Source organism: Cryptomeria japonica, chromosome 7 (genome assembly GCF_030272615.1).
Source record: "Cryptomeria japonica chromosome 7, Sugi_1.0, whole genome shotgun sequence".
Taxonomy (NCBI): domain Eukaryota; kingdom Viridiplantae; phylum Streptophyta; class Pinopsida; order Cupressales; family Cupressaceae; genus Cryptomeria; species Cryptomeria japonica.
In genome coordinates, this window is record NC_081411.1 from 404,963,604 (window position 1) to 404,990,171 (window position 26,568).

Below are 26,568 nucleotides of genomic sequence, written 5' to 3' on the forward strand. Positions count from 1 at the left end.
ATCTGCAAACCCAGAACACCTCAACCACCACTTCTAAGACCTGGCTCAGCTTCATTCAAAGTTCGTAGCACTCCTGAGCAGATTGGAGATAGTGGAAGGATTGTGGGAAGATGTGCACGTATACCAAGACTTAACCATTCCGCGGCTCAGGACTCTGACAACGATTCCAAGGCAAATTCTAATTGATGGGAAAGTAATTCAGGAGAACAAGGCTTATGACTTTCCCCGGTGGTTTTGCGTCGTTTGCTCAGGAAAGAACTCCTTCGATAAATTCAGCGTGGAGTCCTTAACTTTGAAGGACTCGATCAGAGGGGTGCAGGAGGAAATCATCAATGCAATTGAGGCACTGTTCGCAAGGAAACTCAATGATAGTGGAATAACAGTGAACTCCCTAAAATCTCAATTGCACGAGTTCTTCTTTGTAGGTTCATTCCCTAAGGAACATTTTGCAAATGTTTCTTCATTTTCCAGTATAATGAAGAAGACACAGGAAATCATGATGGAATGGGAAAGCTTCTTTTCCAAGAGCGAGGAAGAAATTGCCTTGATGGAATTCGATATCAAAAATGTGCCAAGTGTCTCCATTGGAGAGCTGGAAGTCGTCGTCAGCAAATTCGTTGCATATGCCATAAATGAACGTGATAATGTTCGTCCATTCTTGGACTAGAATCTTTTGGCTGAATAGTGGCGGCATATTCACTGCTGGAATATTTTTGACTTTGTGGCGGTCCGATCAATGCATGTTAAATGCATGAGGAATCTTCTTGCATGCAGCCGCCTTATTAATGATTCTATGACGGATTCTCTGCGCATATCGTCGTCGCATGGGGAATGATGGGCATTTATTTCTTGCATGGGAATGTTTATTGTATTTTGCGCATGTTTGATGTGATGGGGTGCATTTAATGCACCAATGGGCGCCATTTTTGGGCTTTTAAAGTAATTGTATATGGGCTTTGTGGGGTATTTATTGCTGATTCCCACCTTGTTGCACCTTGAGTGGGGAATCTTCTAGGGTGAAACCCTAATTAGGGTTTTGCATGTGGTAAATGCCAGGAGCCTATATAAAGGGGTGACCCCCCTCATTCAAAAACAAGGAGAGATTATTGTCTGAGATTGTTGCTAAGGATTGTTGAAGTAGCCAACTTAATACATTGCTCGACTTTGATGGTGTATTCTTGTTCTATTTTAGCGATCTGCATGGTCTTGCTCTCTTCATGGATTAGATTTGCTTTCATGTTGTTAGAAGAACTAGATTTGATAGGATTACTTGTTGCAAAGTCCGAGCTCATACTTTTGGTGTGCAGCTGATTGTTGCATACCGTGCAAAGTTAGCCTGAGCCCCCGGTTTTGTGTGTATGCTTAACTTCAATTATCAGTGAAGATTGTTCGATTCGATGGTCCACATTGGTGATTTGAAAAACCTCTATACACCCTTTGAAGATTGCACCGCCTTCGCGTAGTTGTGCTCCGTTGGCCAAGCGAAGCATGGTTTGATTTCGCATGAGTGATCCCGTCTCTTGTTCTTAGCATTAGATTAGACTCAGCATAGTTCTCTCTACCCTATTCTCATTTACTTTCAGCATATTTCAAAAATCCAAAAATAGGGCTTTCGTTGCAAATCATTCACATAGAAATCCTTGAACTTGCATAAGTTTGTTATCCATTTCAAATGAATACGTAAGGCCCCTTAGGTTAACAGCGAACGCATCAATCAATTGAGTCACGTCCACGCATTGAAGGAACATTGGAGTTAGCCGTTTGAACTTTTTGTGCAATCTTAGCATATGGACTAATTTTGATCAAGAGAGAGTAAGGTGATCGTTGCTAACTTTATTTTGTGTTCGATGTAGTCATAAAAAACACATCAACAGGGTCCTAATTCGAGGGGCAAATTTTATGTTGCTTTAGCTTATTTGGAATTGGACAGACATTGTATGGTAAGGTTGGTGTTCCTTGGTGGAAGCAAGTGTAAGGTAAGGCCAAGAGCCTAGGTGTAATTTCTTTCATGGCTGGTGGCTTAAAATAGATGTCTTTCCTCGAAGAATTTAAGGAAGAGGGGCTTCCAAGACCCTTCTATCTATGTCCTCTATAATAATAGTGAGGAATGCACTTCACATCTCTTCTTTCAATGTCCCTAATCTAGGGAGATTTGCACTTGTGGTGGGGGATGTGGAACCATGCTTGTGTCCACGCCACATCTTTTGTTGAGTCCTAGGAAAGTTTGGGTAGACCTCCACCTAAGACCTTCTTCAAGTAGCTTGGATAATTGGCCCTCCTTTCATTATCTAGAATCTTTCGTTTAAAAGGAACCGTAGGATCTTTCACGACTTGAAAATGGTGGGGGCTCATCTGTGGCGAAAGATTGTCAACAAGCTCCAGGAGACTATCTTAGCAAAATGTGACCTATTGGATATAGTGGATCCTAATGATTTGGCTATTATTGGGAATTTGAATTTAGTTAGCAATGGTTTGGGCTTGTATATAGGTTAAAGACCTCGACGGGCTAGGAAGAAGATTCATTGAGAGGGTCAGTAGCTCCCTCCTCTTGAGAGGGTTTTGAAGGTTAATGCTAATGGTTCTTACAGGAAGAATCCTGGATATGCAAGAATTGGTGGTATTGCTAGGGGTAGTGATGGAGGTTTTGTATATTTTTTCTCTGTATATATAAAGGGCAGCATTCTAATAATTTTATGGAAGCCCTTGCTATTCTTTATGCAGCTGAAAGGAGTTGCTCCCTTGGTTGGAAGAAGATTATTTGTGAATTTGATTCACAAATTGTGGTGAATATGCTAAATAAACAAAGGTTGGATGACACTAATTGGCAGCCTCAGTTAAGCAAATTTTGAATCTATGCTGGTCTTTCAAATATATTTCTTTCTGTCATATTCCTAGGGAGTGGAACAAAGTAGTAGATTGCCTAGCTAAATGGGCTTCTGAGAATTTAGAGAGGTGAGATGTGACTTACTGGCCAGGGATTCTTATTTCCAAATTATTCTAAGACTTTGAACAAGTTAATCACAGAGGATAGGAATATGTAGTTGTCTTTCTTGGGCCATGGGGCTTTTGCTTTGTATTTCTTGCTTTGTTGAATAAAGAAAACAATATTAATGAAATAAAATAATTCTTAAATAGTTGTAAAGTAAAATAAAATAGGTAATATAAATAAATAAAATAATCCTTAAATAGTTCTAAAGTAAAATAAAAAGAATGAAAGTTGGTCATACCTATTTACGACAACATAATTAAATAATACTACAATGCAATGAAAGATGTCGCCAAGGAGAAGAGCAAAGTGAAGACCAACATCATACCCCATAAAAATAATGCCATCAGCCCAAATAAAGATATGCGAAAACCACAACGTGGTCAAGGGTCGAACAAGGAAACCAATCAATTTCTTTGATTGGGGAAAAGTAAGAACGAAGTAGATTGCAACAGGTGGCCGAGGAAAATCAACTCATACATTTATTAATCCAGAGTGAAAGCTGGAACCAAAGAAGCATTAGTTAGAAATGCACATGAATGAAGAAATCTAAACATCCAACCAACTAAAAAGAATACCCCACAACTAACAAATTAAGAGTGGTTAGATGTTTTTAGGCAACTTTTTCTTCTTGAAAAAGGAAGTGCTGATGTTCTAACCAAGTTAGTTCAATGGTTCAAGTAGATGTGTCATCAAAGCCAATGGTGCACTCTTCAAATGAGGACAAATTCATTTTGAGATAGAGTCAAAGGTGTTCTTTGTAGACGAAGAAAGAGAGGTGTACGACATCAATTCTTGAGGTATTGCATATGGATTATTGATGTTTCACGAAGATTGAGGATTCAAGCATGTACAATGGTACTAAGAGAGCGAAGGAAAATTTGGATCAATACATTTTGAGAACCTTCCAAACACTACAATTGCATCAAGAACAACCAACAATGGTGACCGCACCAAACTTAGAAAGGTAAAAATTGTTTAAATTCACTAGCCATGAACCCAATGATCCAATATGACATTGTTGAACATGTGAAAGCATGTGGATTGTTAATTAGCAAACTAACCAAGCTTATTGGTTGTGTTCATTTCCAACCACCCTTAGGGGAAGGGCAATTTATTGATATAGATAGGTCCTGCCAAATAATAGAAATATGGGACAAACTACAAAAAGTATTTGAAAAAGAACTCAAACTTTTTCATGACAACAATAAAATCATCACTAAGATACATAACATAGACAAGGAAAGCATGACAATGTGTAGATTAAAATCATAGACTCAAAGAATGACTAGGGAAACTAGAGAATGAACCAACAAATGGCATTGGTTCATCGAAGTTTTGATCCCTTAACTGCAAAGAAAAATGAAGGTTGTGGCACCTTCATCATTGAAGAGGCATATAATAGGGTGATAGATAATTAAAGCAAAAAATATGATGTACTCACACTCTAGATGAGAAAGTGAAGAAGATATTTTAGATGCAAGTAAGAAATATGCTTAGAATGATGGATGATCTTAATGGAGATAAAGGACACTTTAGCAGAGAGGTTAGGGATATAAGGCATGCAAGTTGGCATGCAAGTTGTAAGGTTGAGGGCCACACTAAACTAACTGCCCTAAAAGGATGTTTTGCAAATCTATCAAATGATGTATCATTCAACCAAGGATTGTTCGTCCAACTTCAAAAATTGAAGTACACAACTACTTTTTACTTAAAGAGAGCAGTGTTGGTGTGCGTTTTATCATTCACCGAACACTTAGAATAAAATGTCAAGGACACTCTACCCTCTCTTGAACAAAATCACTATGTGTGCCAAGATTGCAAAGAAAGCCCACATGGCAACTCCAAGGTTTATATGTGCGAACGAGCGACTTTATGTTGGATAGCTTCCTTGGTATGTATGCTGAAATACAAGGGGGACTTACGCTCAACTAATAGTGATCACAAGTTAGGACTTAGACAAATATAACAATGAATGCTCTCTCTTTTTTTTGGATTTTCAGTTTTGAACTTCAAAAAAAGGATAAAAGGATGAGAATTAGAAGTTCTATGCTACTCCTAAGAACTCGAGACAGTAAAGATTAGGTGAAACCAATCAACAATACTTTGTTTCGCCACACTATGGACAACTAGGCAAAGTAGGTGCAATCTTCTAAGGTTGTGCTTGAAATTTTCAAACTACGAATGATACCATCCAATATTCATCCAAAGTAGAAGTTAAGCATCCACAATATAAGCTCAAGCTAACTTTACACATTGAATAAAAATCATCTATTCAAAGAAAGTATGAGCAATAGTTTCACCAACCTATACTATCAAATCCTTCATTCATTTAACAACTTTGAAAGAAAATTTACTTTAAACAAAACTATTCTATGTTGAAGAAAGATATGCAACCATGCAACCACGTGATAATAATAAGGCTTCAAAGCAAACTGCAAATGAACTTATATTATCAAGATAGCTCTAAGAAACAATTTCATAAATCTCTCCACAACAAAAATGAAATGAGAGAATGAGAGTTTATATAGAGTTTGAAGAAACTAATGAAAGGCCAAGATCAATCCAAGATCAACGGCTAAGATTAAGACAACACAACCCTAGATAGAGTTTCCCAAAATAAAACCAAAGACAAATACATGCTAGACAAGTGGCATGAAGAGCTATCTCCTAGGAAGGCACATCCTTATCCTCGCGAGCAACAATGTGTTCAATGAACCTAGACACAATCAGGTCAGCCTCTTCCATGGTGACATGTGGCAGCATATTGATCTTGTATTCCCATCTGTCCAAGTCGTCTGCACAAGCGGCAAATGCAATTTCCCATTCCAACTCTTGTTTTTGGAAGGCAACCCGGATGGACAAGAAATTTGATGCCTTAGTCAACTTCTGCTTCAAGACTAGTCCAGTGATGGCAAAGAAAATCTCTAGAGTTTTGAGCTTTAGACTTTCCAGCCACATATCATTTTCTTAGATGGCCTCCTTTTCAAGCAAATCAGCAGTTACAAGGAAAATTTTGCTTTGTATTTCTTTAATCTGCTCTTCGATCTTTATACTATCAGCCTTTACTCTCTCCAGGACTTCGCTCCTTGCAACCAATGCCCAATGCCATGCGTTGAAATCATATGCAGCTCCTGTTGCAATTATCTTTCCATCAATCAATTCCTATTTAGGAATCCCTTTCAACACTCAAGGCATGGGATAATTTTGTCTTGAACATCCTAAAGGTCAGCCCATACTTCTGCCATGCTCGCAATTCTGGAGAGCAAAGAGGAAGTATGTCCATATGTCAGCATCAATCTGTCCATGAATGTGGTTGCTTCTTCTCTTTTGCTTGCCATCCATCCTTCAGTCTGTCTTGCCGTCACCTTTTCTTCTTCAAAATATTCAATTGCTTCCTGCGAGGAATTCAAAAGTGGAGGAGTTGTTGCATCACCTTGGTTAAGTGGCTTGGTCAAGTGTTGAATGTATTCCTTCAGGCGTTCAATTTCCTTCTTGTATTCTCTCTTCTTTCCTACCTCTTTGTCCAGTCTTACCTTCATGGAAACGACTGAATTGTCTAAGTCTTCCACCTCTTGACCCTTTGTAGTTGGTCTCTAGTCGAAAGTGGTAATTTCATACTCTTGATGAGTAATATCTTCTTTTGACTTGTCCACTTTTGGTACAGCAATTTGAACTATATGGTAGCCTGTCTCATCTCTCTGGATTGTGGAAAACTTCCTGTCACTTCTTCGCAGCAACCTTCGCCAATTTGGCCAAGAAATCAGTTGTGTCATCTTCTTCCTGGACTACTTCCATAGGTACTTTTATCTTCAATCTTTCCTTCAACCAATCAAGAATCATAGGCTTCCAATGCCTTCCTCTTCCTGATTACTCTCTTCACATGGAATATCTAGACCTCCTTGAAGGGCGGAAATCATTCCCTCCTGAAATTCATCACCCAGAATATCCATTTCATTATCTGATTCCAATATTTTTGTATCTATAGGAGATGGTAGTTCTTCTTCCTCCTGTTGGATTGACATTACATTTCCCTCATGGATTGGAGAAGGAATCTTCAGTTCTACTAATGACTCATCCTCAATAGTCAATACATCGTTCACATTCCTGGATGCTGCAGAATGGGATGACTTTGATCTTTGCTTCTTTTGAACAAGTTGCTCATTAACAACCTTCTTTCCTTTTGTCGTTGAAGAGACCTCAACTACTTCCTTCCTTTTCCGAGAGTTGATACTTTCAATAGGCTCGACATTTTGGGATGCTTCCGCATTCCAAGAATATGACATGCTGATCAAATTTGGTATGCTTCTGCCCTTCAAGTTATGTGAGGATCAAATTTCTTCACTTTAGCACTTGGACATGCTCATCAACCCACCACTGTGAATACTTAAAAATTGGCCGCATCAAGATGGTTAGATCTATGAGCTCTGGTTCTGACCATTGTATAGGAGGAAGAGGTCAATTCTCATCAAAGCTTAGCTGAACATATTCTCCATCATCCTCTAACTAATCAAACACACAGAAAGGTCGATTGTTCCGATCAAGCTTACTGGCAATCTAGACCATAGTCTTTTCCTGATGTCATACTCGTCTGCAGCATTCACCCAAAAATCTTCCAAACCAACCCTATGTCTGTATTTTTCTCCATTTACTGATCCAATATGATTATGAGGATCGAAATCAGCCCTGGATCGGTAAAGTGTGAATGGATACCACTGCATCTCTAATCTGGTGCTCTCAGTTGCCTGTGCTATTGGACAAGACTCCAACATAATTCCGATAAAAAATGGAAAGGAAATGGTTGTTTTCTACTTGGTTCTTTGGATGCCTTGATATGTTTCCAATTGCCTCAGAACTTCTAGTAAAATCATTCTATTAGTGGGGAAGATTGGAAGTCAATAAGGACATCCGGTAAATCCCTGGACTCTTATGTATGTGAATCTTGGAAACTAGATAAACCAGGATCCATACTTGCTTCTCAAACTTTTGGCTTCCTGAGTGAGCCTCTGATGGGTTCCTCCTTGCAATAATCTGGTGATATACATCAAGAATGCATCAATTACCCGCTTGAAGTGGGCCTTCTCAATAAGCTACAGTTGCAGATAGCAGTCATAGGACTTAAATTCATTTTCACCATTGACTACTGAAAAATAATTGAATGAATGATTCAATAATCAGATAATTACATTAAACAATATACACGTATATATAGAGGTTACAAGACGATGTTCTATAAATAGAACTAGTCGTTAAAGTGAAATCAAATAAGCTAAAAAGCTTAAAAAGCTAAATATAGCTTAAAAGGCTAAATAAGTCGACTAAAAAGCTAAATAGCTAAATAAGTCGACAACTAAGATGACTGCTAAAATAGAAGATGACCATTATAGAAGATATTAATATTATTTTAACACCCTCCCTAATGGTCATCGTACTTAATACCCTACAGAAGACATTGCAGGTGTTTTGATCACAAATGCAAAGAACACTCTGCTGCTACAGAGACCCTCCCAGGATCTGCAAAATGTAAATGACCAAGAGTACCAAAAGCCATCCAATCTAATGTAGCCTTCACACGCGAATTAGAGATCTGGCACACACGAATTACTAAAGCCTGAAACCATGATTTTGAGGAAAAAATCAGCAAACCCTTTTGCAAAGGAGTACCAACTCCAAAACTGACTGCAAGATACCACGGTTGCAGATGTTCACCCTGGCAGGTGCGACCCAAATTGACTGCAACAAAACTCAATTTTTTAGGAGAAAAATCGATCAAAACCAGAGAACTTTGCAAATCACAGATCCCACGCAAACTTCGCGTATTACAGATGATTTTTGACAAAAAAATCGTAAAAACCAGCAAACAATTTTTGAAGAAAAAATTATGAAAACCTAGAAATCCCACGCAAGCTTTGCGGATGACAAATAACAATTTTTAAGAAAAAAATTTGAAAGCCTGCAAACAATTTTTGAGGATAAAAAATGTGAAAACCAACCAAACAAGAAATTTGCTTATCACAAAGCATAGAAGGCTGACTCTTCTCTAGAATGCTCTGCAACATGAGCCTACTCCTGTTCCTGAGACCCTCCCAGCCTAGATTGCACAGATGCCAACAATTTCCTACAATCTTTCTTCATATGGCCAAACTGGTGACAATAATTACACTGTACACTTTTCTTCTTTGAATACTGTGTATATTGACCTTGCCCCTTCTACTAGAAGGACTGACCTTTACCCTTGTTCTTATCCAAAACTGTAGTTGTGAAGGCCTGTTCAGTGGACGAACTAGCATTGCTTCCAAACTGCTGCTTCCAACGATCTTGTTGTAGAAGCTTGTTGCAGAGATCGGGAAACTTCAAATCAACACAAGTAGATGAGATATTGAGAGTATCAATGAAATGCGCGTACGATCTGGGAAGGCTTTTCAACGTGATCACTACCATATCCTCTTCCACCATGGTTCGGCCTATAGCTTCCAACTGGTCACGGATCTCCTTGATCTTCGTGAGATGTGCTTGGATAGAAGACTTCTCATCCATCATGATAGAAAACAGCATATTCTTCATAAAGAAAGCTCGGCTCTTGTCAGACGTTTCATGAAGATCCTCCAAAAGATCCCAGATCTCTTTTACTGTTTTACCTTAAGGCACCTGAGGGAGCTGATCATCTGTGACTGAGAGTTTGATAAGCATGACAACCTCTCGATTCTTCACATCATGTTTGTCTTGATCATCACATGTTGTTGTAGGACGAGATTCCTTGCCCAAAACAATCTGATCAAGGTAACGGTACTCAAAAATGGTCAATGTGCGCTGTTTCCAGGTGTTGTAGTTGCGGTCATTGAATTTCTGATTGTGTTCCAACATGATGTTGGGTAGTGATGCCATCACAGAAATCGAGGTTGATCGAGGTCAACTGAGTGAAAGCAAAGAGATTGAAGAATCTGATTGTTCAAATAAATCAAAATAGAAGCATCTGCTGAAAAAACTAAAACCCTAGAGGAGAATTCTGGCACGAATTCCAAGGCGCGAATTTTGAGGTTTGGAAGATACTCATAAATTAAAATTTTTCTGCAAACTTGAAACCTGAATTTTTTCTTGAAAATAATCAGAAAAAATAATAATTTGCAGAAAAAGTTACCTCTGATTTTTTTTTGTAAAAAAACAGAAAAATATAGACGATTTTTTTTTCAAAACAAAAGCAAAAAAAATAGGGGCAGAAACCCTAGGTCGTATGTACAGCATAAACAGAGCTCAGAAGACACCAAAATTCCCGACGTCCACAGAATTAGCAAAAATAGTAGACTGTTTTTAAATTCCAAGGGAAATTCGCTGGCACAAAATTCGAGGCATGGAAAACGAAGCACCCAGAAAAATCAGACACCAACCCAAGAAAGCTCTCGAAAAACCCACCAAGAATCTGAAATCAGAATGCAAATCCGACGGCTCAAAAATTGAGGCACGGAAATCAATGCACACAAAAAAATCTGACGGCGAATAGTTGAGGTCTCAAAAAACCCACCAAGAATCTACAACCAGAATAAAATTTCGACTTGAACTGAAGGGTCAAAACCCTAGTCGAAAATTGCAGAAACCCTAGGTGCCCATGAATGGACTAGATCAAGCAAAAACACGTGATGCGATTTGCAGCAAAAAATACATGAACTAGAAGCAAACCACTTCAAAAAAAATTTGAAATTTTTTCTAAAAAATTCCTTTCGAAAATTTTTAGAATAACAAAGAAATTTCAAAAAAATTTATTTCTCTACTCTAATACCATGAAAAATAATTGAATGAATGATTCAATAATCGGATAATTACATTGAACGATATACACACGTATATATAGAGGTTACAAGACGATGTTCTATAAATAGAACTAGTCTTTAAAGTGAAATCAAATACGCTAAAAAGCTTAAAAAGCTAAATATAGCTTAAAAGGCTAAATAATAAAAAGCTAACTTAACAAGCTAAATAAGTCAACTAAAAAGCTAAATAGCTAAATAAGTCGACAACTAAGATGATTGCTAAAAATAGAAGATGATCATTATAAAAGATATTAATATTATTTTAACACCTACTATGCCTTTACAAATCAATCTGGTGTATCTGTAGTTTCTTGCCAGTAGATAAACAATGTAGGAGTTCATATAAAAGGAATTCGTCCTTTCCAAATTCTTCAGTTGCTAATTCAGGTTGTCGTTGATTATCTTGGACCAATTGAACATTTTGACTCTAGAGGTGATCTCGTCGATAAAATAATAAATCCATGTTTCAAATGGCGCACCCTGAGGGCTGCCCAATACTCTATTCAGCAATAAAATGATATCACCATATTCCTCCTTGAAATCCGTGCAAAGCAATTTCTTTAGCACTTTCTTGAGGTTGGCCCTTGGCTTCTCTAGCCACGACTTATTGACATTTGTCGTGTAGAGCTCAAGCTGGTCTTCATAGAGTCTCCTGATTTCTTCTTTAGTTTTATAGGAAGTTCGGTTGTAATTTGGTATCCCAAATGCTTCCTAGATGGCTAACTCTCCAAGATGAGCCAAAACTCTTCCATCTGGTGCAACGATTTCTCTCTTGGGCATTGTAGTGTATGGCACATTCAACCATAAGCTAAGCACATTCCATAGCTGGTGGAAATCCAGCTACTTGGACAATGCCATTTCTCATCATCTAGCGAGCGTTAGGTGTTGGCAAAAATCCATCTTGCCCATACATTCTTCTCTTGAAACCTTTGAAGTCCACGTGCCCGAGGTTGGTGTCTATGACATTTTTCCACTTGGAATTAATCTTTGGCTCCAGCTGCAACTCTTTATTAGTGAACCTCATTTGAGCCTTTCTTGAAGGTCCTCCTCTAGTGGTCATCACCCTGCAATACACATGAAAATTTAGCATTATTTTCGGGAAAATTGAAGATTCTAACTCTGATTTTTGGACCCTTTTGCTCAAAATTTTCACTCAGTCTGTCAAAAAGCTAAATTTCTGTAAAAAAACAGACTGAAAAAGGAAGAATTTGGCTAAGTACTTAGTAAATTTCACGAGAATAAGTGAATAAGACAGAAGAAGAATGAAAGAAATCAGTCAAGATCAGATTTTGAACCTTCGAAACTATATTTTTGACTGAAAATCTGCCTTTAATTCTGTAAATTTTGTATTTAACTCAGAAAAAGCACTTTATTCCCTTGGAAATTATGTCCTTCAACTCAGAAATTTCACTTTATCTTCAAAAATTCACCTCGAAAATTCACTTTATCTTCAAAATCCTCCTTCAAAAATCTATCTTTCAAAACCTCGAGAGAGAAAAACCTTCAAACTTCAATCATCAACTTGAGAATGAATTGAAAAGGGCAAGTCGAATTGATATAGAGTTGGAGGAGTTCGATTTTTAGAAACTTCATGTTTTTTGTTTTTTTGTTTTCTGTTTTTCCTTAGGTTCATCGAACTTGGACTTGTTTTATTTCTTCCAAAATGGAAACTTAATCTTCCCTTTGAGCGAGTTGGTGTAGAACCTTCTAGATTCTGAAGTGATGGATTTTCGAAAATTGTTCGAAGTGTTGGACATTTTTGAAATTTTCTTGTAGGTGTTGGTAAAATACAAATTCTAAGTGTTGAGTTTTATTTTTCCAACTTCAAACTTGATTAAACCTTCGTCCATGGTGGATTTCATGTGCTTCATCCCATGTTTGTATGTTTTCCTTAGCCATTTCTTCTTTCTTCTCGGCAAACTTGATCATCTTCATGCCAATTTGATCTAGGTGAACCTCATAATTTCCAAGCCATTTGTCATTTGTTCAACTTCTTGCCAAGGGCGGAGTTTACCTTTCTCAAGCCATGGCGGACTTTAGGCTCAATAAGCCATGGCGGACTTTAGCATGGTCTTGCCACAAGGTGGGCGGACTTGACATATAGTTAGCCATTCAAAACATGGTGGACTTCAGCATTTGCTTAAACATCTTCATGGTGGACTTTACCTTCTCCATGTCATGGGTGGACTTGGAATGTTCTTTGCCATCTTTCCTCTAGTCATGGCGGACTTGGCTTCATGTTGGACATTGTTTTTCATGTCTAGGCGGACTTCCTAGGCCTTTGGACAATTTGAATTTAGCCCCTCTAACCTTGAGCATTGTCAGGCCATAGTGCATGGCAGACTTGATAGCTTGTTTGCATATGCTAGAGCGGACTTGGCTCATGTCTTGCCATTCATATGGGTGGACTTCATACATCCTTTTCACTTACCTTGGCAGACTTTGAGGTTCTTGTGCCATGCCAAATTCATCAAGTGTTGGGGCAGACTTTTTCATTGCCAAGCCATGCTTGAGGGCGGACTTTACCTTTGTTTGGACATTGTCTTATGTCTAGCTGGGTGGACTTTGCTTCTGTTTGGACATTGTCTTTGTGCTAGGGCGGACTTCAAGACATTCATGCCATCCATTCCATATGCTAGGGCGGACTTGATGATTTGCTTGCCACTTAACCTTGGCGGACCTTGCACATGATCTGCCATCTTTACCTTTGGCATGGCGGACTTTAAGGTTTTCATGCCATGTTCTAAGTGTCCAAGGCGGACCTTGGCCCTAGCTAGTCATGCTGTCATCAAAGTGTTGGGCGGACTTCATGATCTTTGCGCCATTTTTGAATTTCTTCCATCGCCACTTGACCTTGAACTTGTCCTTGGCAAAAACACTTAATGGATTTTCTTGCCTGGAGATTTCACCCTACTTTTTACACTTGGAGAAACTAATTTTTTATTCTAAAGACATGAACGTTGTTGCCATGACCTGAGGGACCCAATCCTAGGTCAACTTTCTAAAAAGCTAGAAAAGACAAAAAGCAAGCCAAAAAAGTTGCTTCCCGGATTGGCCCCATAGTGCCAAAAATCAAAAAAGCAAAAAAGCAAAAAAGCAAAATCCCACAAAAATAGAAGGTGTCAGAATTGACCCTAAGCAATTGTGATCTTCATCCTTCGGGTCTTCTAAGCACTTTGATGTCCAAACATTGATCTGAGCATGAATTCCCTATTTGGCTTGGATGATTCTTGAAAAACTCTAACTCTAAACTCTCGAAAAAAATAAGGGCTTATGAAATTGCAGCACTAAGAAAAAACCCTAAAAAGAAAACAACTGGGGGTCCCCATTTGCAATCGGGCGATGTGTGAAATAGGTCACAACAAGCAATCAACTCCACCTCTAAAACTACAACTAAACAGAAAAGTGCATCTTCAGGTTGCTATCATAACCAAAAAAATGATAATAACAATAACAATGAGGGAGATCTCAAATATGGTATGACTCCAAAGATTGTCCTATCATAAAATGTTAACAGTGCAATATGTGGGCCATTTTGCAAGGGATTGCTCCAAAAGTAAAGGCAGTATGGTATCACTTTGTAGACGGTGGGGACCTAGAGATCATGATGTTATTGGGTGTCAAAAACAGGAATATAGCATGAAAATCAACATAATTGATAGAACTCACGATGAAGAAGCATTAGCTATTACACTTGCTCGAGCAAAGAAGGGCTTCCATCCAGACCAACATACAGAAAGAGCGATAATTTTCAAAGCAAGAGAAAAAGTGGAGCATCCCTTGACAACTAAACAATTCCACTCCAATGAACAAGCAAGTATGATAGCAAACCAATTGGAGTGGGACAAAACTATTTGAAGACATTTACTACAAGCAATTGTACTGATCAAAGTGGCAGAATTTATTGCAAAGTATTTCAGAATTTAGAAATTTTATAGCCAATACAAAAATTGGCATGGTCAAATGGAGCATGCTACAGCCCACTTAACATTTGGGAGCAATAAAAGGAAGGGTCCAATTATTGAACCTCCATTGTCTAGAGATCAAGTGAGTGTGCCAATCTAGTTGTGCTACTTACAATGAATTTGTCATGGAGACCAGCCATCATGCATATGGCAATTCTCAGGAAGAAGCTTGAAATATCCATGGCTTATTTTTAACAGAATTTCTATTTCCTTCCCAGATTAACATACATTCAAACTTCATACAATGGAAAAACAATTAAATTATTTTGGAATCTGCCATGTAAAAAGTGAATTTTTTACCCTAAAAGTGACTTCTAAAACATAATCTTGACTCATTTCTCCTCATTTGTGTTGCAAACAAAAGTTTTTTGACAGCAGGTTAAAGAAAGGGTGAACAAAGTTTGGCTTCCAAGATAAAATAGGAGGAATTGAAGACTGATTTTTGAAGCTTCAACAAGTGTTGCAGCATAATTTCCATACATTTGCAAGCTCCCATTGGTTACAAGAGGTAGGTTTTTTAACATTTTTTTCCAACTATTTTTGTTTCCCAAATTGTCAAACATGAAACATTAATTGTTTTTCATTATTTTGTTTTTGTTTTTGAATATGTTTATGTTATTTCTTGCCATAGGAACTAGAATGGCATCTACCTCTTCCTCCATTGGCAATGAACAAACAATTACAAAACAAAGAAATGATCCAAATTCTCCCTTATAGAAGTATGTTGACATTTTAAAACCACTTCCAGGAGGTGGGGGATTCCGTTGGAGATGCCAAGGATGTGGTATTGAACGTAATAGTTCATATTATCGGGTGGTAGGCCATTTGTGTGGAATAAAAGGAAGAGGGATCAAAAAATGCCCTGGAAAAGATGGTAAACCTATACCAGATGAGGCAGTGATGAAATATATTAGGGAGCATGAGGAGGCAGAAAAGAGAGAAGCTCGTAGATTGAATCAAACCGCACCAAAGAAAACAAGGGGTAATCCTGATGTTGTAGTAGAAGACCACCCCTTCTTTTCCACAAATGAACCTGAAAGTGAACCACCCTTGACACGCAAAAGAACAAAGGGGCTTTTAGAAACCTCATTTCAAAATGAGAGTAGAGACATTGCTAACCAAGATGTAAAAAGGTGCATTTGTGCAAATGGGTTGGCTTTCAATGTTGTTCGCTCCCCATATTGGAAGCAAATAATAAAAAGTGTTAATGAAGCTCCAAGAGGGTATAAGGGCCCATGTTATGAGAAGGTACATAGAACATTATTGGACAAAGAGGTGAAGAAGGTTGACGATGCATTGAAACCCATTGGGGATTCATGGGCTGAGACAGGTGTAACAATTGTTTCAGATGGGTGGAAAGATGCTAAAAATCGTCCCTTGATCAATGTCATAGCAGTGTCCCCTAAAGGGGCAATGTTTTTGAAAGCTGTGGATTGTGAGGGCCAAGTAAAAGATGGCCAATTTATTGCAAAAATTCTTATCTCCACCATTGAGTCAGTGGGACCCCGCAATGTTGTCCAAGTCACAACGGACAATGCAAGAAATTGTAGAGCTATTGGTTTGTTGGTTGAGGAACGCTAAAATCACATCTTTTGGACACCTTGTGCAGTCCATTCACTCAATCTTATGCTACAAAGGATTGGGACTAAAATAAAATGGATCACAGATGTGTATGTAGAGGCTGAGGACATCCAAATGTTCATCACAAACCACCACATGTCTCAAGGGATTTTTAGATCCTTTTCGAATTTGGAGCTATTGAAGGTAAGTGAAATAGTAATTTAATTTTACATTTTCTGATTTTTTTAATTTCAATGTTCATAATATCATTGTGTAAGCTATATTGTGTATCCTTCTTTAAAGTTTGGCTTTATTTTTTAATCATTTTGGCATTAATTTGTGTTATAGGTTGATGAGACCCGTTTTGCATCAAACACAATCGTCTTAAGACAACTTGTGAAAGTTAGAGTGGCACTATGCAATATGGTGACCAGCAACAATTGGACTGTATAGAAGCAGAGTAGTAGTGAGAGCAGAAAAAATTAGGGAGAGAATATTGAATGAGAAATGGTGGGCTCTTGTTACATATCTCCTAAGTATCACTGAGCCCATTATGAGCATGATTCACTATACCAACATGGATAGGCCTTGCATTGGTGAGATTTATGATGGCACTGATTGAATGCTTGAAAAAATAAAGTTCACTATAAATGCAAAAGAGAATGACCCTGAGGAGAAATTCTTCAAAGAAGTGAAAGCAATTATTGTAGAAAAGTGGAATAAGATGACCACTCCTTTGCATCTTCTTGCCTATGCCTTGACACCAAAGTACTATGGCAATCAGTTTCTTGATAAACCAGGAAGGATTCCACCATGGAGAGATCTAGAAGTATCTGATGGGTACAAGGGAGCATTTCTTAGACTATATCCTGATGATGATTTGCGAGTTATTGTTACAAATGAGTTCATAGAATTCGTAAATGGGAATGGTCTAAGTGTTGATGCACTTCGTCATAGATCCAAGAAGGATGCTCATAGCTAGTGGTACTTCCATGGTGCATGCTTCCAACACCTACAACCCCTCGCTATAAAAGTTTTATCACAAGTTTAATTAATTAAAATTTATCACAAGTTTATTTATAGTTTACTTTGTCTTCATAGGTTGCTAGTAATTTTTAATTTTATTTTTATTAATGTATAACTATAATTGTTTACTTTGTCTTCATAGGTTGCTAGTTCATCTACTTCAGAAAGAAATTGGAGCACATACTCTTTCATCCACTCAATAAAGCGTAATAGGTTGCTATCAAAAAGAGCGGAGAATTTAGTATATGTGCTCCCGCTTCTCAGCTTCTTGCATTGACACTTGATGACTCTGAGAGAGAGCAAACTTATAGTGCAAGTGCAAGTGGCATTGGCTCATCTAATGTCAATGTCAATGATGGGGAGGATGAGGAGGAGGATGTTAGCTGATCCATTTGATGATTAAACTTTATATTGTTGAAAGTTGAAACAATGATACTTGAATATTTTGTCATTTTGATATTAAACTTGATTTATATGATGCTATTATGGTATGATCATGATGCTATGATTACAAGTTTATGTTTGTTTTGTTGTTTATATGATGCTATGTGACATGTTAATCTTAATTCATGCTTATAGGCTGCACAAATATTAAAATATATATATATATATATATATATATATATATATATATATATATATATATATATATATATATATATATATATATATATATATATATATATATATATATATATATATATATATATATATATATATATAATTTACATGTTTTTGTACTAATGAACCCAAACCCCTTTTCAAAATTTTGCCATACCGGTGGACCGGTTCTTCAAACCCGAACCGGCAAGCTAGCATTTTATCCTCAGCGTGACTTATATCATATCTTTTTTATGAATAACCAATCAGTAATTATTATTATTTTTAGAATAAATAATTAATCAATTACCATATCAAATATATAAACTCCATCGATGATTGCTGAAGGCTGATCCAATTGGAAATAAATATCTTCACAACCTATCGGTTGTGACCATTGAAGGATAGAGGCATGTCTATTGCTTCAATAATCGCATTCCTTGGTAATGGTTGTTACCATTAACTGATTCTTTAATTATCTTGATCGGATTAATATTGCATGGTTAATAAAGCTTTGTGGTAGCAATCTTATCATTGAATTTCCTTTGAATAATCTCTCATCGAGTAGTCTTAATCAGATCGCATAATTTGCCTCTTTTATGGATCGATAATGCTTAAGTGTTCATCGGGTTTATTGAACATTATTATAATATTAATGTTTACAATATAATATTAATTTATTTTTATTTGATTATTTCAAGAATATTATTAATAATGAATATTAATAAATATTAGTTAAATAATAATATTTATTAAGAGATTTCAAATAGCCATTATATTAAATAATAATTGTTTCATTTAAGATGTAAATAACGATCAAGGGGGGGACATGACAAAAGTCGCCTTTCACAATCTCCATTGCTCGATACCTTTGTATGAGGCATCAAGGGGAATTACGAACTCCAGAAATATGTGCCACTCCAATCGCATGCCAAGGTTAATGGAGTTGGGCCCAAAAGAAGAAGACAAATTCCCCCAATAAATCTTCAAATAATCATTGAAGCTCCCATCAAATGAATATTTATCCGCAGCTTATATTATTTCTCTCACACCAAGTGAAGTTTTATTCGCCAAAAGTTATAGAAGTTCCGATACTCACAAACCTTCAAATTACAATTGTGGAGGTTTAACAATTATGTGTGGCTCCCTCTCCAACAAGATAGCGCTTAGGCACCTCCTGCACTGCCTCAACAATATCATGATTTCAATTAAATCAAGCAGGCAGACAACCAACTCACAAATAAAAAAAAGTCCTTCAATTTAGATTAAATTTGACTTCGGCTCTAGCAATAGAGAATATGAAAGTAATCCACCTTGAAATAATATTGAACCTTAATATCTAGAAAAGCCCTTATTACTACAAATTTGTCTCCAAAGGAGACTTCACAAATTTGGCTCAAATGTAGACTCCGTCACGAATCCGCTCTTTAGGAAGAACTAGGTTTTCATCCAGCCCTTCTATCAAGCTCTTGAAGGTTTTCGTCTCTAGAAATCATGTCGTTTATCAAATCCCAGCATGCCCAATGCATCATCAAGTACCCCCTTATAAAGACCTCCAAGAAGAATCTAGAAGATAGGCCGACTTGCAAGAGAAATATATTCAATAAAGAGATATAATAATAAAATTTATTATTTAATTAAATTAATTAATATTAAGTCATCATTTGAATATCTTATTTATTTTGTTGACAACTTAATAAAAATCAATTTAATTATCACTTAAAAATTGGGGACATTACAAAGCTAACAAGTACAATTATGGATGGCAAGTCTAAAATGTATGTAATTCCAAAACACATTGGCAAATCTTGGGCAGCACACCATCTAGCCTCCAGCTTTTCAACAAGTTGAACAAAGAATAAAACCACTTGGAGTTCTAATAGCATAAAAGGTAATAATTGGAACTCAATCATTTTTATTGAACTTTGTAGTCGTCTCACTGCATATAAAAGGATAAGATGCATTATTGGATCAGAAATGGTTGATTATAGCCAACGCCAACCATAACTGTAAAAAACAAATATAATCTCAATTGAAAATAAGGGCAGGAAATAAATGTCTGACCTAAGGAATCAGGCAATAAGAAAGGAAGCAGCTTCTTTAGATTAATTAGATTCAAAATTGGGATAAGGATGGATATAGAAAAGCGAGGAAGACTCCATGGATTCAATTACCAAAGATGAAACAAATTAACCTTATGATATGTTCCATTGGTAAATGGAAGACCATGAAGTATATCAGACTACATGCAATTTTATTGAACTATTGGATATTAATGAAGAAGAGCAAGTAGAAGGAAATGAAGAAAAAAAGTGCAAGATTTTATCATCACAGATTAAAAAAATATGATCAACTATGGTGCCCTTTAAGTTCCAAGCGAAGAATGTAAAACTAAACCAGCTGAAGGACAAGAAATAGAGAGAGGTATAATTAAATTTGATAAAGTGGAAAAACATTATTTTAAATTTGATACAAATTTGTGCCCTAAGGAATGTTACATAAGTGGAAAAACATTATTTCATGGTTGAAGCTCAGCAAATACTACAGTGCACAAATGGATGAAGTTTGGCGAATAACCATTCATAATTTAAACAAGGACGGTGCAAATAATCTAAAAATTCAAATGTGAAATTTCTTTCCCACCATACATTGCAGTCCAACCTGCAATACTACTGCTTATTATACAGCCTTCAGTGCAACCATCTGCAACACAGCACCCATTAGTCTACTTTAATCAATTGCAGAACAGGCAGCACCCAGCAGTCTACTCAATCAATTGCAAAAATCATACGGCTTGTGACAGCAATATTTGACACTCTTTGTAGTTGTACAGTCGACAGAGCTGCAAACAATCCTACAGCACAAATTTCAATAGTTGACCTACAACAGTGCATCAAACTATAGCAACTGTACAGTTCTTCCAATTGGTGACAAATTACTCCACCATAGGCTTTGGGAAGCATGCAGAACAGTGAGAACTATTTTGGGCAGTCAGTTGATTTTATCGTATACTTAGATAGCTTATATACTGAAAGTCAAATCAATTGTTTCAATTGTTTCATTAAGTTGTACAGCCACTAGTGCCTACATACACCATACTATGCACAAACTCCTCAGTGAAACAAAGATTGTTTAACCAGTTAGTTTTATTTTCTATATCTAGCTGAATGTTGCACAGGCAAATCAGCTAATGAGGCTTGCAGTAAGTTCTTCGTTGTGGAACATTAAAGTTTTTCTGTCACTAGTATGGCTGCAAAATGTGCAACTCCACAAGTTGCAAAGAGATCCTCTTCAACAAGAAGCCCAAAAATATGGATAACCAATTTGGATAAAGCAAGTTGATATGTCTAATTTGTTATATGTTTGTCAGCTAGTTATCCAACTTTTCATTTTAAGAGGAATAATGCCATTAGCACAATTAGAATTTGTTATGTTTTGTTAGTCCTGATGCAACCATCAGGTAGTTGTTCATAAATAGTTGTCAATGATTAACAATGGTCATAATCTAACCAACAACCATTGAGCCCTTTAAATATAATTGGCATAGTCAGGAAAAGTATTTGATTTGTGAATGATGACCATTGACCTACTTTCATTGTAATCAAGAACTATCGTTGATAAAGCATTCATAGTGCTATCCTCTACAATCAATCAGGTACATACTGTTCTTTATTTTTATATTATTGCAATTGGTAGTGTAACTAGATAGTGGTAAACATACCTTTGGCATTCCAAGTCAATCTTCTGTTCTAGGATAATCATCCCTTGAATCCTTCCTTGTTGCATATGATCGGTATCTATTTTCATCTCTATAATCTGAAAAGAGATGCTGGATTTTGTGTGATCAGCTCTTCTACTTGAGCAAATCAACTGGGAGAGATGAAAGAGGTCAATAATTGTAGTCTATGGGTGTATTGTTCCCATTTTTTCAACTGCTTTAGCTGTTTCCTCAGCTTGTAAGTTGAATTATGATTGGGGCATCAAAGTTGTAATGTTCCCTTTTTAGCCAGTCATGTGGTGATCTGTCATTAGCCCATCTTGCCATGGACCCGAGGGCTAACCAGGACTTTTCAAGGATCAGTGTGAGATTTGGCCTAGGCAATTCCAATTTCAGGCCAATCAGAGGTATTTTGACAAGGTTTCCAGATACTTACTACTTATAGTAAGTCAGTTGTGGCTCAGTGACTAGAAATATTTGAAGCATTTTGGATGTCAGTATTTTGGTGCATTTAATTCTTCATCAGGTTTGACAATTTAATGAGCCATTAATTAATTGGGCAATTAAATTAAAAGTCCCTAAGGTTAAATTTAGATATTTAACTTTAATGATTAATAAATGCTGGGACTAATGTTTAAAGGGAAAATTAAAAGTTCCCATTCAATGAGAAGACATAAGGGGATATTATTATTTTATTATAACATTCTATTATCCCACAGTTATGGTGTATTGGGAAATGTGCCCAAATGGAGTTATAAATAGAAGCTTGAAGTGCTGATTGAGACATCTTGAAAATTGGTATTCTTGGAATTGTGTGTTTTCTGATTCAATTCTGGAAATCTTTGGCTTTTGAGGACGAAATCCCTCAATAGCGACATTTCCTACCCCTGTGCAATATCAGGCCTGGGAAATCTTCGAACAAATTGCAGAGATTGAGTATCATGGCATTGAATTTATTCTTCACAGGTTGAAGCTCAGCCAAGGGAAGTCGCAGGGTTTATTGACTGGTAAGAGTATATTTTGTTGAATGGAAGTATAATACAGCAGAGATTTTATAGTTGGCTGAGTTGAATAGCAGGGGAAATCGTAGGCATCAATTATTGGAAGCCAAGTTTAATGGCATTGGGAAACAATGTGCTAGTAATGGCCAAAGGCGTGGAGATTACACATTGCCGCAGTTAGCATCAGAAAACCTCTCAACACTCATTGGTAGTTGCAGCATATGGTTGGCTTGGTAAATATTAAATTCTCAGCTCTGTTAAATTGTTAAATTAGTAAATACTGGTACAAGAACCGCAGCTCATTATCCCCAGCAAATACAGTAGAAGTTGTGGGATTGAGCCAGGAGCTAGCCGCAGGTTCAGTGGTCGGGTTGTAAGCAGAATATCACAGCAGGTCTTAGCCGCAAAGGAGTCTGGAATTTGGGTCGTGGAATCCAATATTAGCCGTGCCAAGTCTAATCATCGTGTTAGAGTTCAGTTGCTAGTCAAGTTTGGAGAGGTTGCGACTGTATGATAGTCGCACAGCAGTATTTTTGTAAAGGGGCTGACAATACTTGGGTTGTGAGTCTAGGATGAAGGTGGCGGTTGTTTGTGACTGACACTCAGCAAAGGAACCCTGGTCCAGCAGGATGTGGCTCCTGTGAGCTGCTGTCTCAGGTTAGGGAGTGAAGTTGCAGTAGTTCCAAGCACATTGCCAAGGGGTACAATACCATAGAATAGTTTCTTACACCTTCATTAGTAATTTGTAATGATCCTGCACTGTGTTGAATAGTGTAATTTTTCCTGAGAATCAAGAACAATATCACTGTCATATTTGAGAGGTGAATGGTTGTTATCTATGAATTTATTAAACAGCAGTAGTAAAGGTTAATGTTAAATTATTGTTGAATTGCTTTCTCTTGCCATTGAATGTTTGCCTATGAAAAACAAACCATAAACTGTGCACACCAACTGTTTGACATAATTCCAAAGTCGAAATTGAGAAAGAATTGGTAGCAATAGGGGCAACCTATTACAAAAGTTCTGAAAAGAGTAGGTTTGACAAAGCTTGAGAAAAGACGGATTTGGGATGTGGTTTTCAAGTATTTGATCGCATTCTAAATCTTAGATCATTGTGTTTGTATATGCATTCAGCCTAAATACTTAAGGTTGAAAACTCTTCCCCTGTTTTTTCTGGACACAAGTTGATCAAAGTACAATATCTTGGATCATTGTGATATATGGGCTTTAAGCTTGAATGTTGAAATTCCTCCACTTGCTTTTTGAGGCCCCTACTTGATCAAGGTGTAATATTATTATCTCAAATCATTGTGTTTTAGGCTTTAAGCCTGAACATTGTAAGGCTGAAAATACTTCACTTGGTTTTTAAGGCCGCAACTTGATCAGAAGTATAAAATCTCAGATCATTGTATTGTATATGCCTTACGATTGAATACTGAAAGTTGAATATCCTTCCATTGTTTTTGAGGCCACAGCTTGATCAAAGTAAAACATTAATCAGGCCTGACATTCAATTTTCTTTTTTGCAGGTCTGAAGACGCTAACTCTATTCATCTTTCACCAAATACGTTTAGAGAAAAAATAATTTACAAGACCTTGGGATATCAAGCTTGATCTCATTAAAATTTGGAAAAGAAATGATGAGAAAAGTCAAAGTTGAAATTCAATAGTATTAAGTTTTTTTTATAAAACACTTCTAAACAGTAACCTTTGCAACATCAAAAATAATCTTACTAAATTTTTGAAAGCATTATAACATTCGCCACGGTCAAAATCAAACTCGATAATTTTGAAGAAAATGTCACAAAATGGCAACCTTTGCACCACCAAGATTCAATTTCATATAAATTTTGTAGTCTTTGCGGCAAACAAGCCTATATTGAATAATTTGGAAAGGCACATCTCAAAATAGAAACATTGTAGTATCAAGTTCTAACTCCACAAAATCGGAAGAGTGGCGATAAGATTTGCAGCCTTTGCAAGAACCAGATTTTGAAGAAAACAAGAAAAAATTGTGCAGTTTGAAGGCAATGCTTAAACTTACTGAAAAATGGAGAGAAATGTGTCCTACTTTGCAGACTCTGCAACAATCGAGTCAGAGTTCAACAGTTTCTAAGAAATTCGGAGCAGGCTTTTTTATTGGTATAAAACGTCCAAATTTCCATCCCTTTCCACCATAATGCTTGAAGAGTCAATCTTATAATTAATGAAGGACATGCGCATAGATGCCTGGTACATTGGTATTTTTATTGGCTTTTGGCGATATGTGCCAAGATTGAGTCCCTTAGAAACATTGCGTTGCTGAAGTATATGTGTTAAAAAGTTCAGCGGGGATCGTATTGCTTAAAAGAATTGTGTTTAAAAGTATGAGTATGAGGTCCCCCCGTTTGTGGCATCATCAGTGAGGCCGGTTAATCCACAGACATATCAATCAAAAGAATAATTAAGGAAATGCGTTAAATATTGCATAACCAGGCTTGAGGTCAAGAACACACACCTCAAATTTAGCAGCTTTTGCAACCGCGAGTTTAAAGGCTGTGGCTTTGGTATCGCTGTCCACTTTACTCCACCAACGGACACACCCTTTCTTCCTCCAGAACACATTGGCAGCTGTTTCATTGCCCGCAGAATTATTAACATTACTATTGTTGATCCGTTTCTTGGCGCGAGAAGCGAGCCAAGACAACCTGAGCGAGAGCTCCAGCTTATTGACAACGAAAGCCGCGAGGCTGTAATAACCCTTGTCCTTGAGCCACGGCAGCTCCTCCCACTGCCATTTCGAAGCAGAAGAAGGACCCGAGCTTCTCAAAAACTCGCCATTGGAAATGGCGTCCATGACTGAAACAAATCGCTCCATGTCCTTCACGAGATCCTCGGTGACCACCAGGGAATCGAACTTGGGGAATTCGGCTCCCGGAATTTGACCCTCCGCCGAGCTAAAAAGCCTCACGCTTTCCGTCAAAACTTGCTCGGCCTGATTGCCGGAGTAAGCCCTAGCCAAGAGGCCCCTGGCTTTTCTGTAGCACAGGCTCGGCAACGCATTGAAATCGTGTTTGCTGCTCTTGATAGGCACGTCCGGTAGAAGGATAAAAAAGCCCTGACCATCATTCTGAATGCGCGCCTGCATTTGCAGAATAATAGCAACCCATGATTCATCCACTGTTGTGAGGGCAGCCTGTCTTTGTTCTGTGCTCAAGGTCGACATCCATGTCACAATGTTATTCCGCAATGGGGATTTTGAAGGCGATGGTGATGGCACAGAGTGGTACAGAGCCAGATGGTCTACCAGCGAATCCATTAGCTGCTTCGAATCCATCGATGCTTTCACTCTTCCGCTTACCTCCCCGCTTATACTTTTCTGTGACAAATTGGAAACACACTTCCGATTTCCTATTGACATCTTCTACTTATGTCACATATATTTCTCTGTTACGTTGACAGTGCTGAATTCAGTTCCTGTACGCGTACGGTACCAGGGGAACCAAACACTTTTTACAATTATGCTGGACGGATTTACTTTCAGGTATTTCCATGGAAAACTAGGAAAGGTAGCTATGAATTTCGATTAAATTTGCTCCCTGCAATCTGTGTAGGTATCTTGTCGGCAATATGAATTTGGCATCTGCATGCACATTGCCATTTGCCCGTCAATGTATTTTTTTAATTTGTGAGGGGACAGAGAGGATCGCGTAAGGAATAACTAAATTGCAAATCTAGCTGCCTTCGTTTTATACTTACTGGACCCAGTAGTCATTATAGCAAATTTTGACCTCCTTATTATATCTAATTTAAGAGCTTAAAGATAATATTTTAGTTTGATAGTTAGGAAGAATGTTGGATGAGTGGCTATGTAGTGTCATTCAATAATCATACATTACAACCATTTCAAACATTTGCACAATTAATT

At 37.3% G+C, this 26,568-nt stretch overlaps 1 protein-coding gene across 5 annotated transcripts in view; it reads right to left on the reverse strand.

Moving 5' to 3' along the window:
- Positions 1 to 26,363, reverse strand: part of LOC131053445 (uncharacterized) — a 153,529-nt gene extending 127,166 nt beyond the window's left edge. For 4 of the 5 annotated variants that reach the window (XM_057988073.2, XM_057988056.2, XM_057988067.2 and 1 more), the window contains exon 1: positions 25,159 to 26,362. In XM_057988073.2, the coding sequence (XP_057844056.2) occupies positions 25,159 to 26,061 (903 nt within the window). In that variant the 5' untranslated portion in view covers positions 26,062 to 26,362. Of the gene's footprint in view, positions 1 to 25,158 lie in introns of all 5 variants that reach the window. The other variant, XM_057988082.2, reaches the window with a different exon arrangement.
- Positions 26,364 to 26,568: the final 205 nt, after the last annotated feature.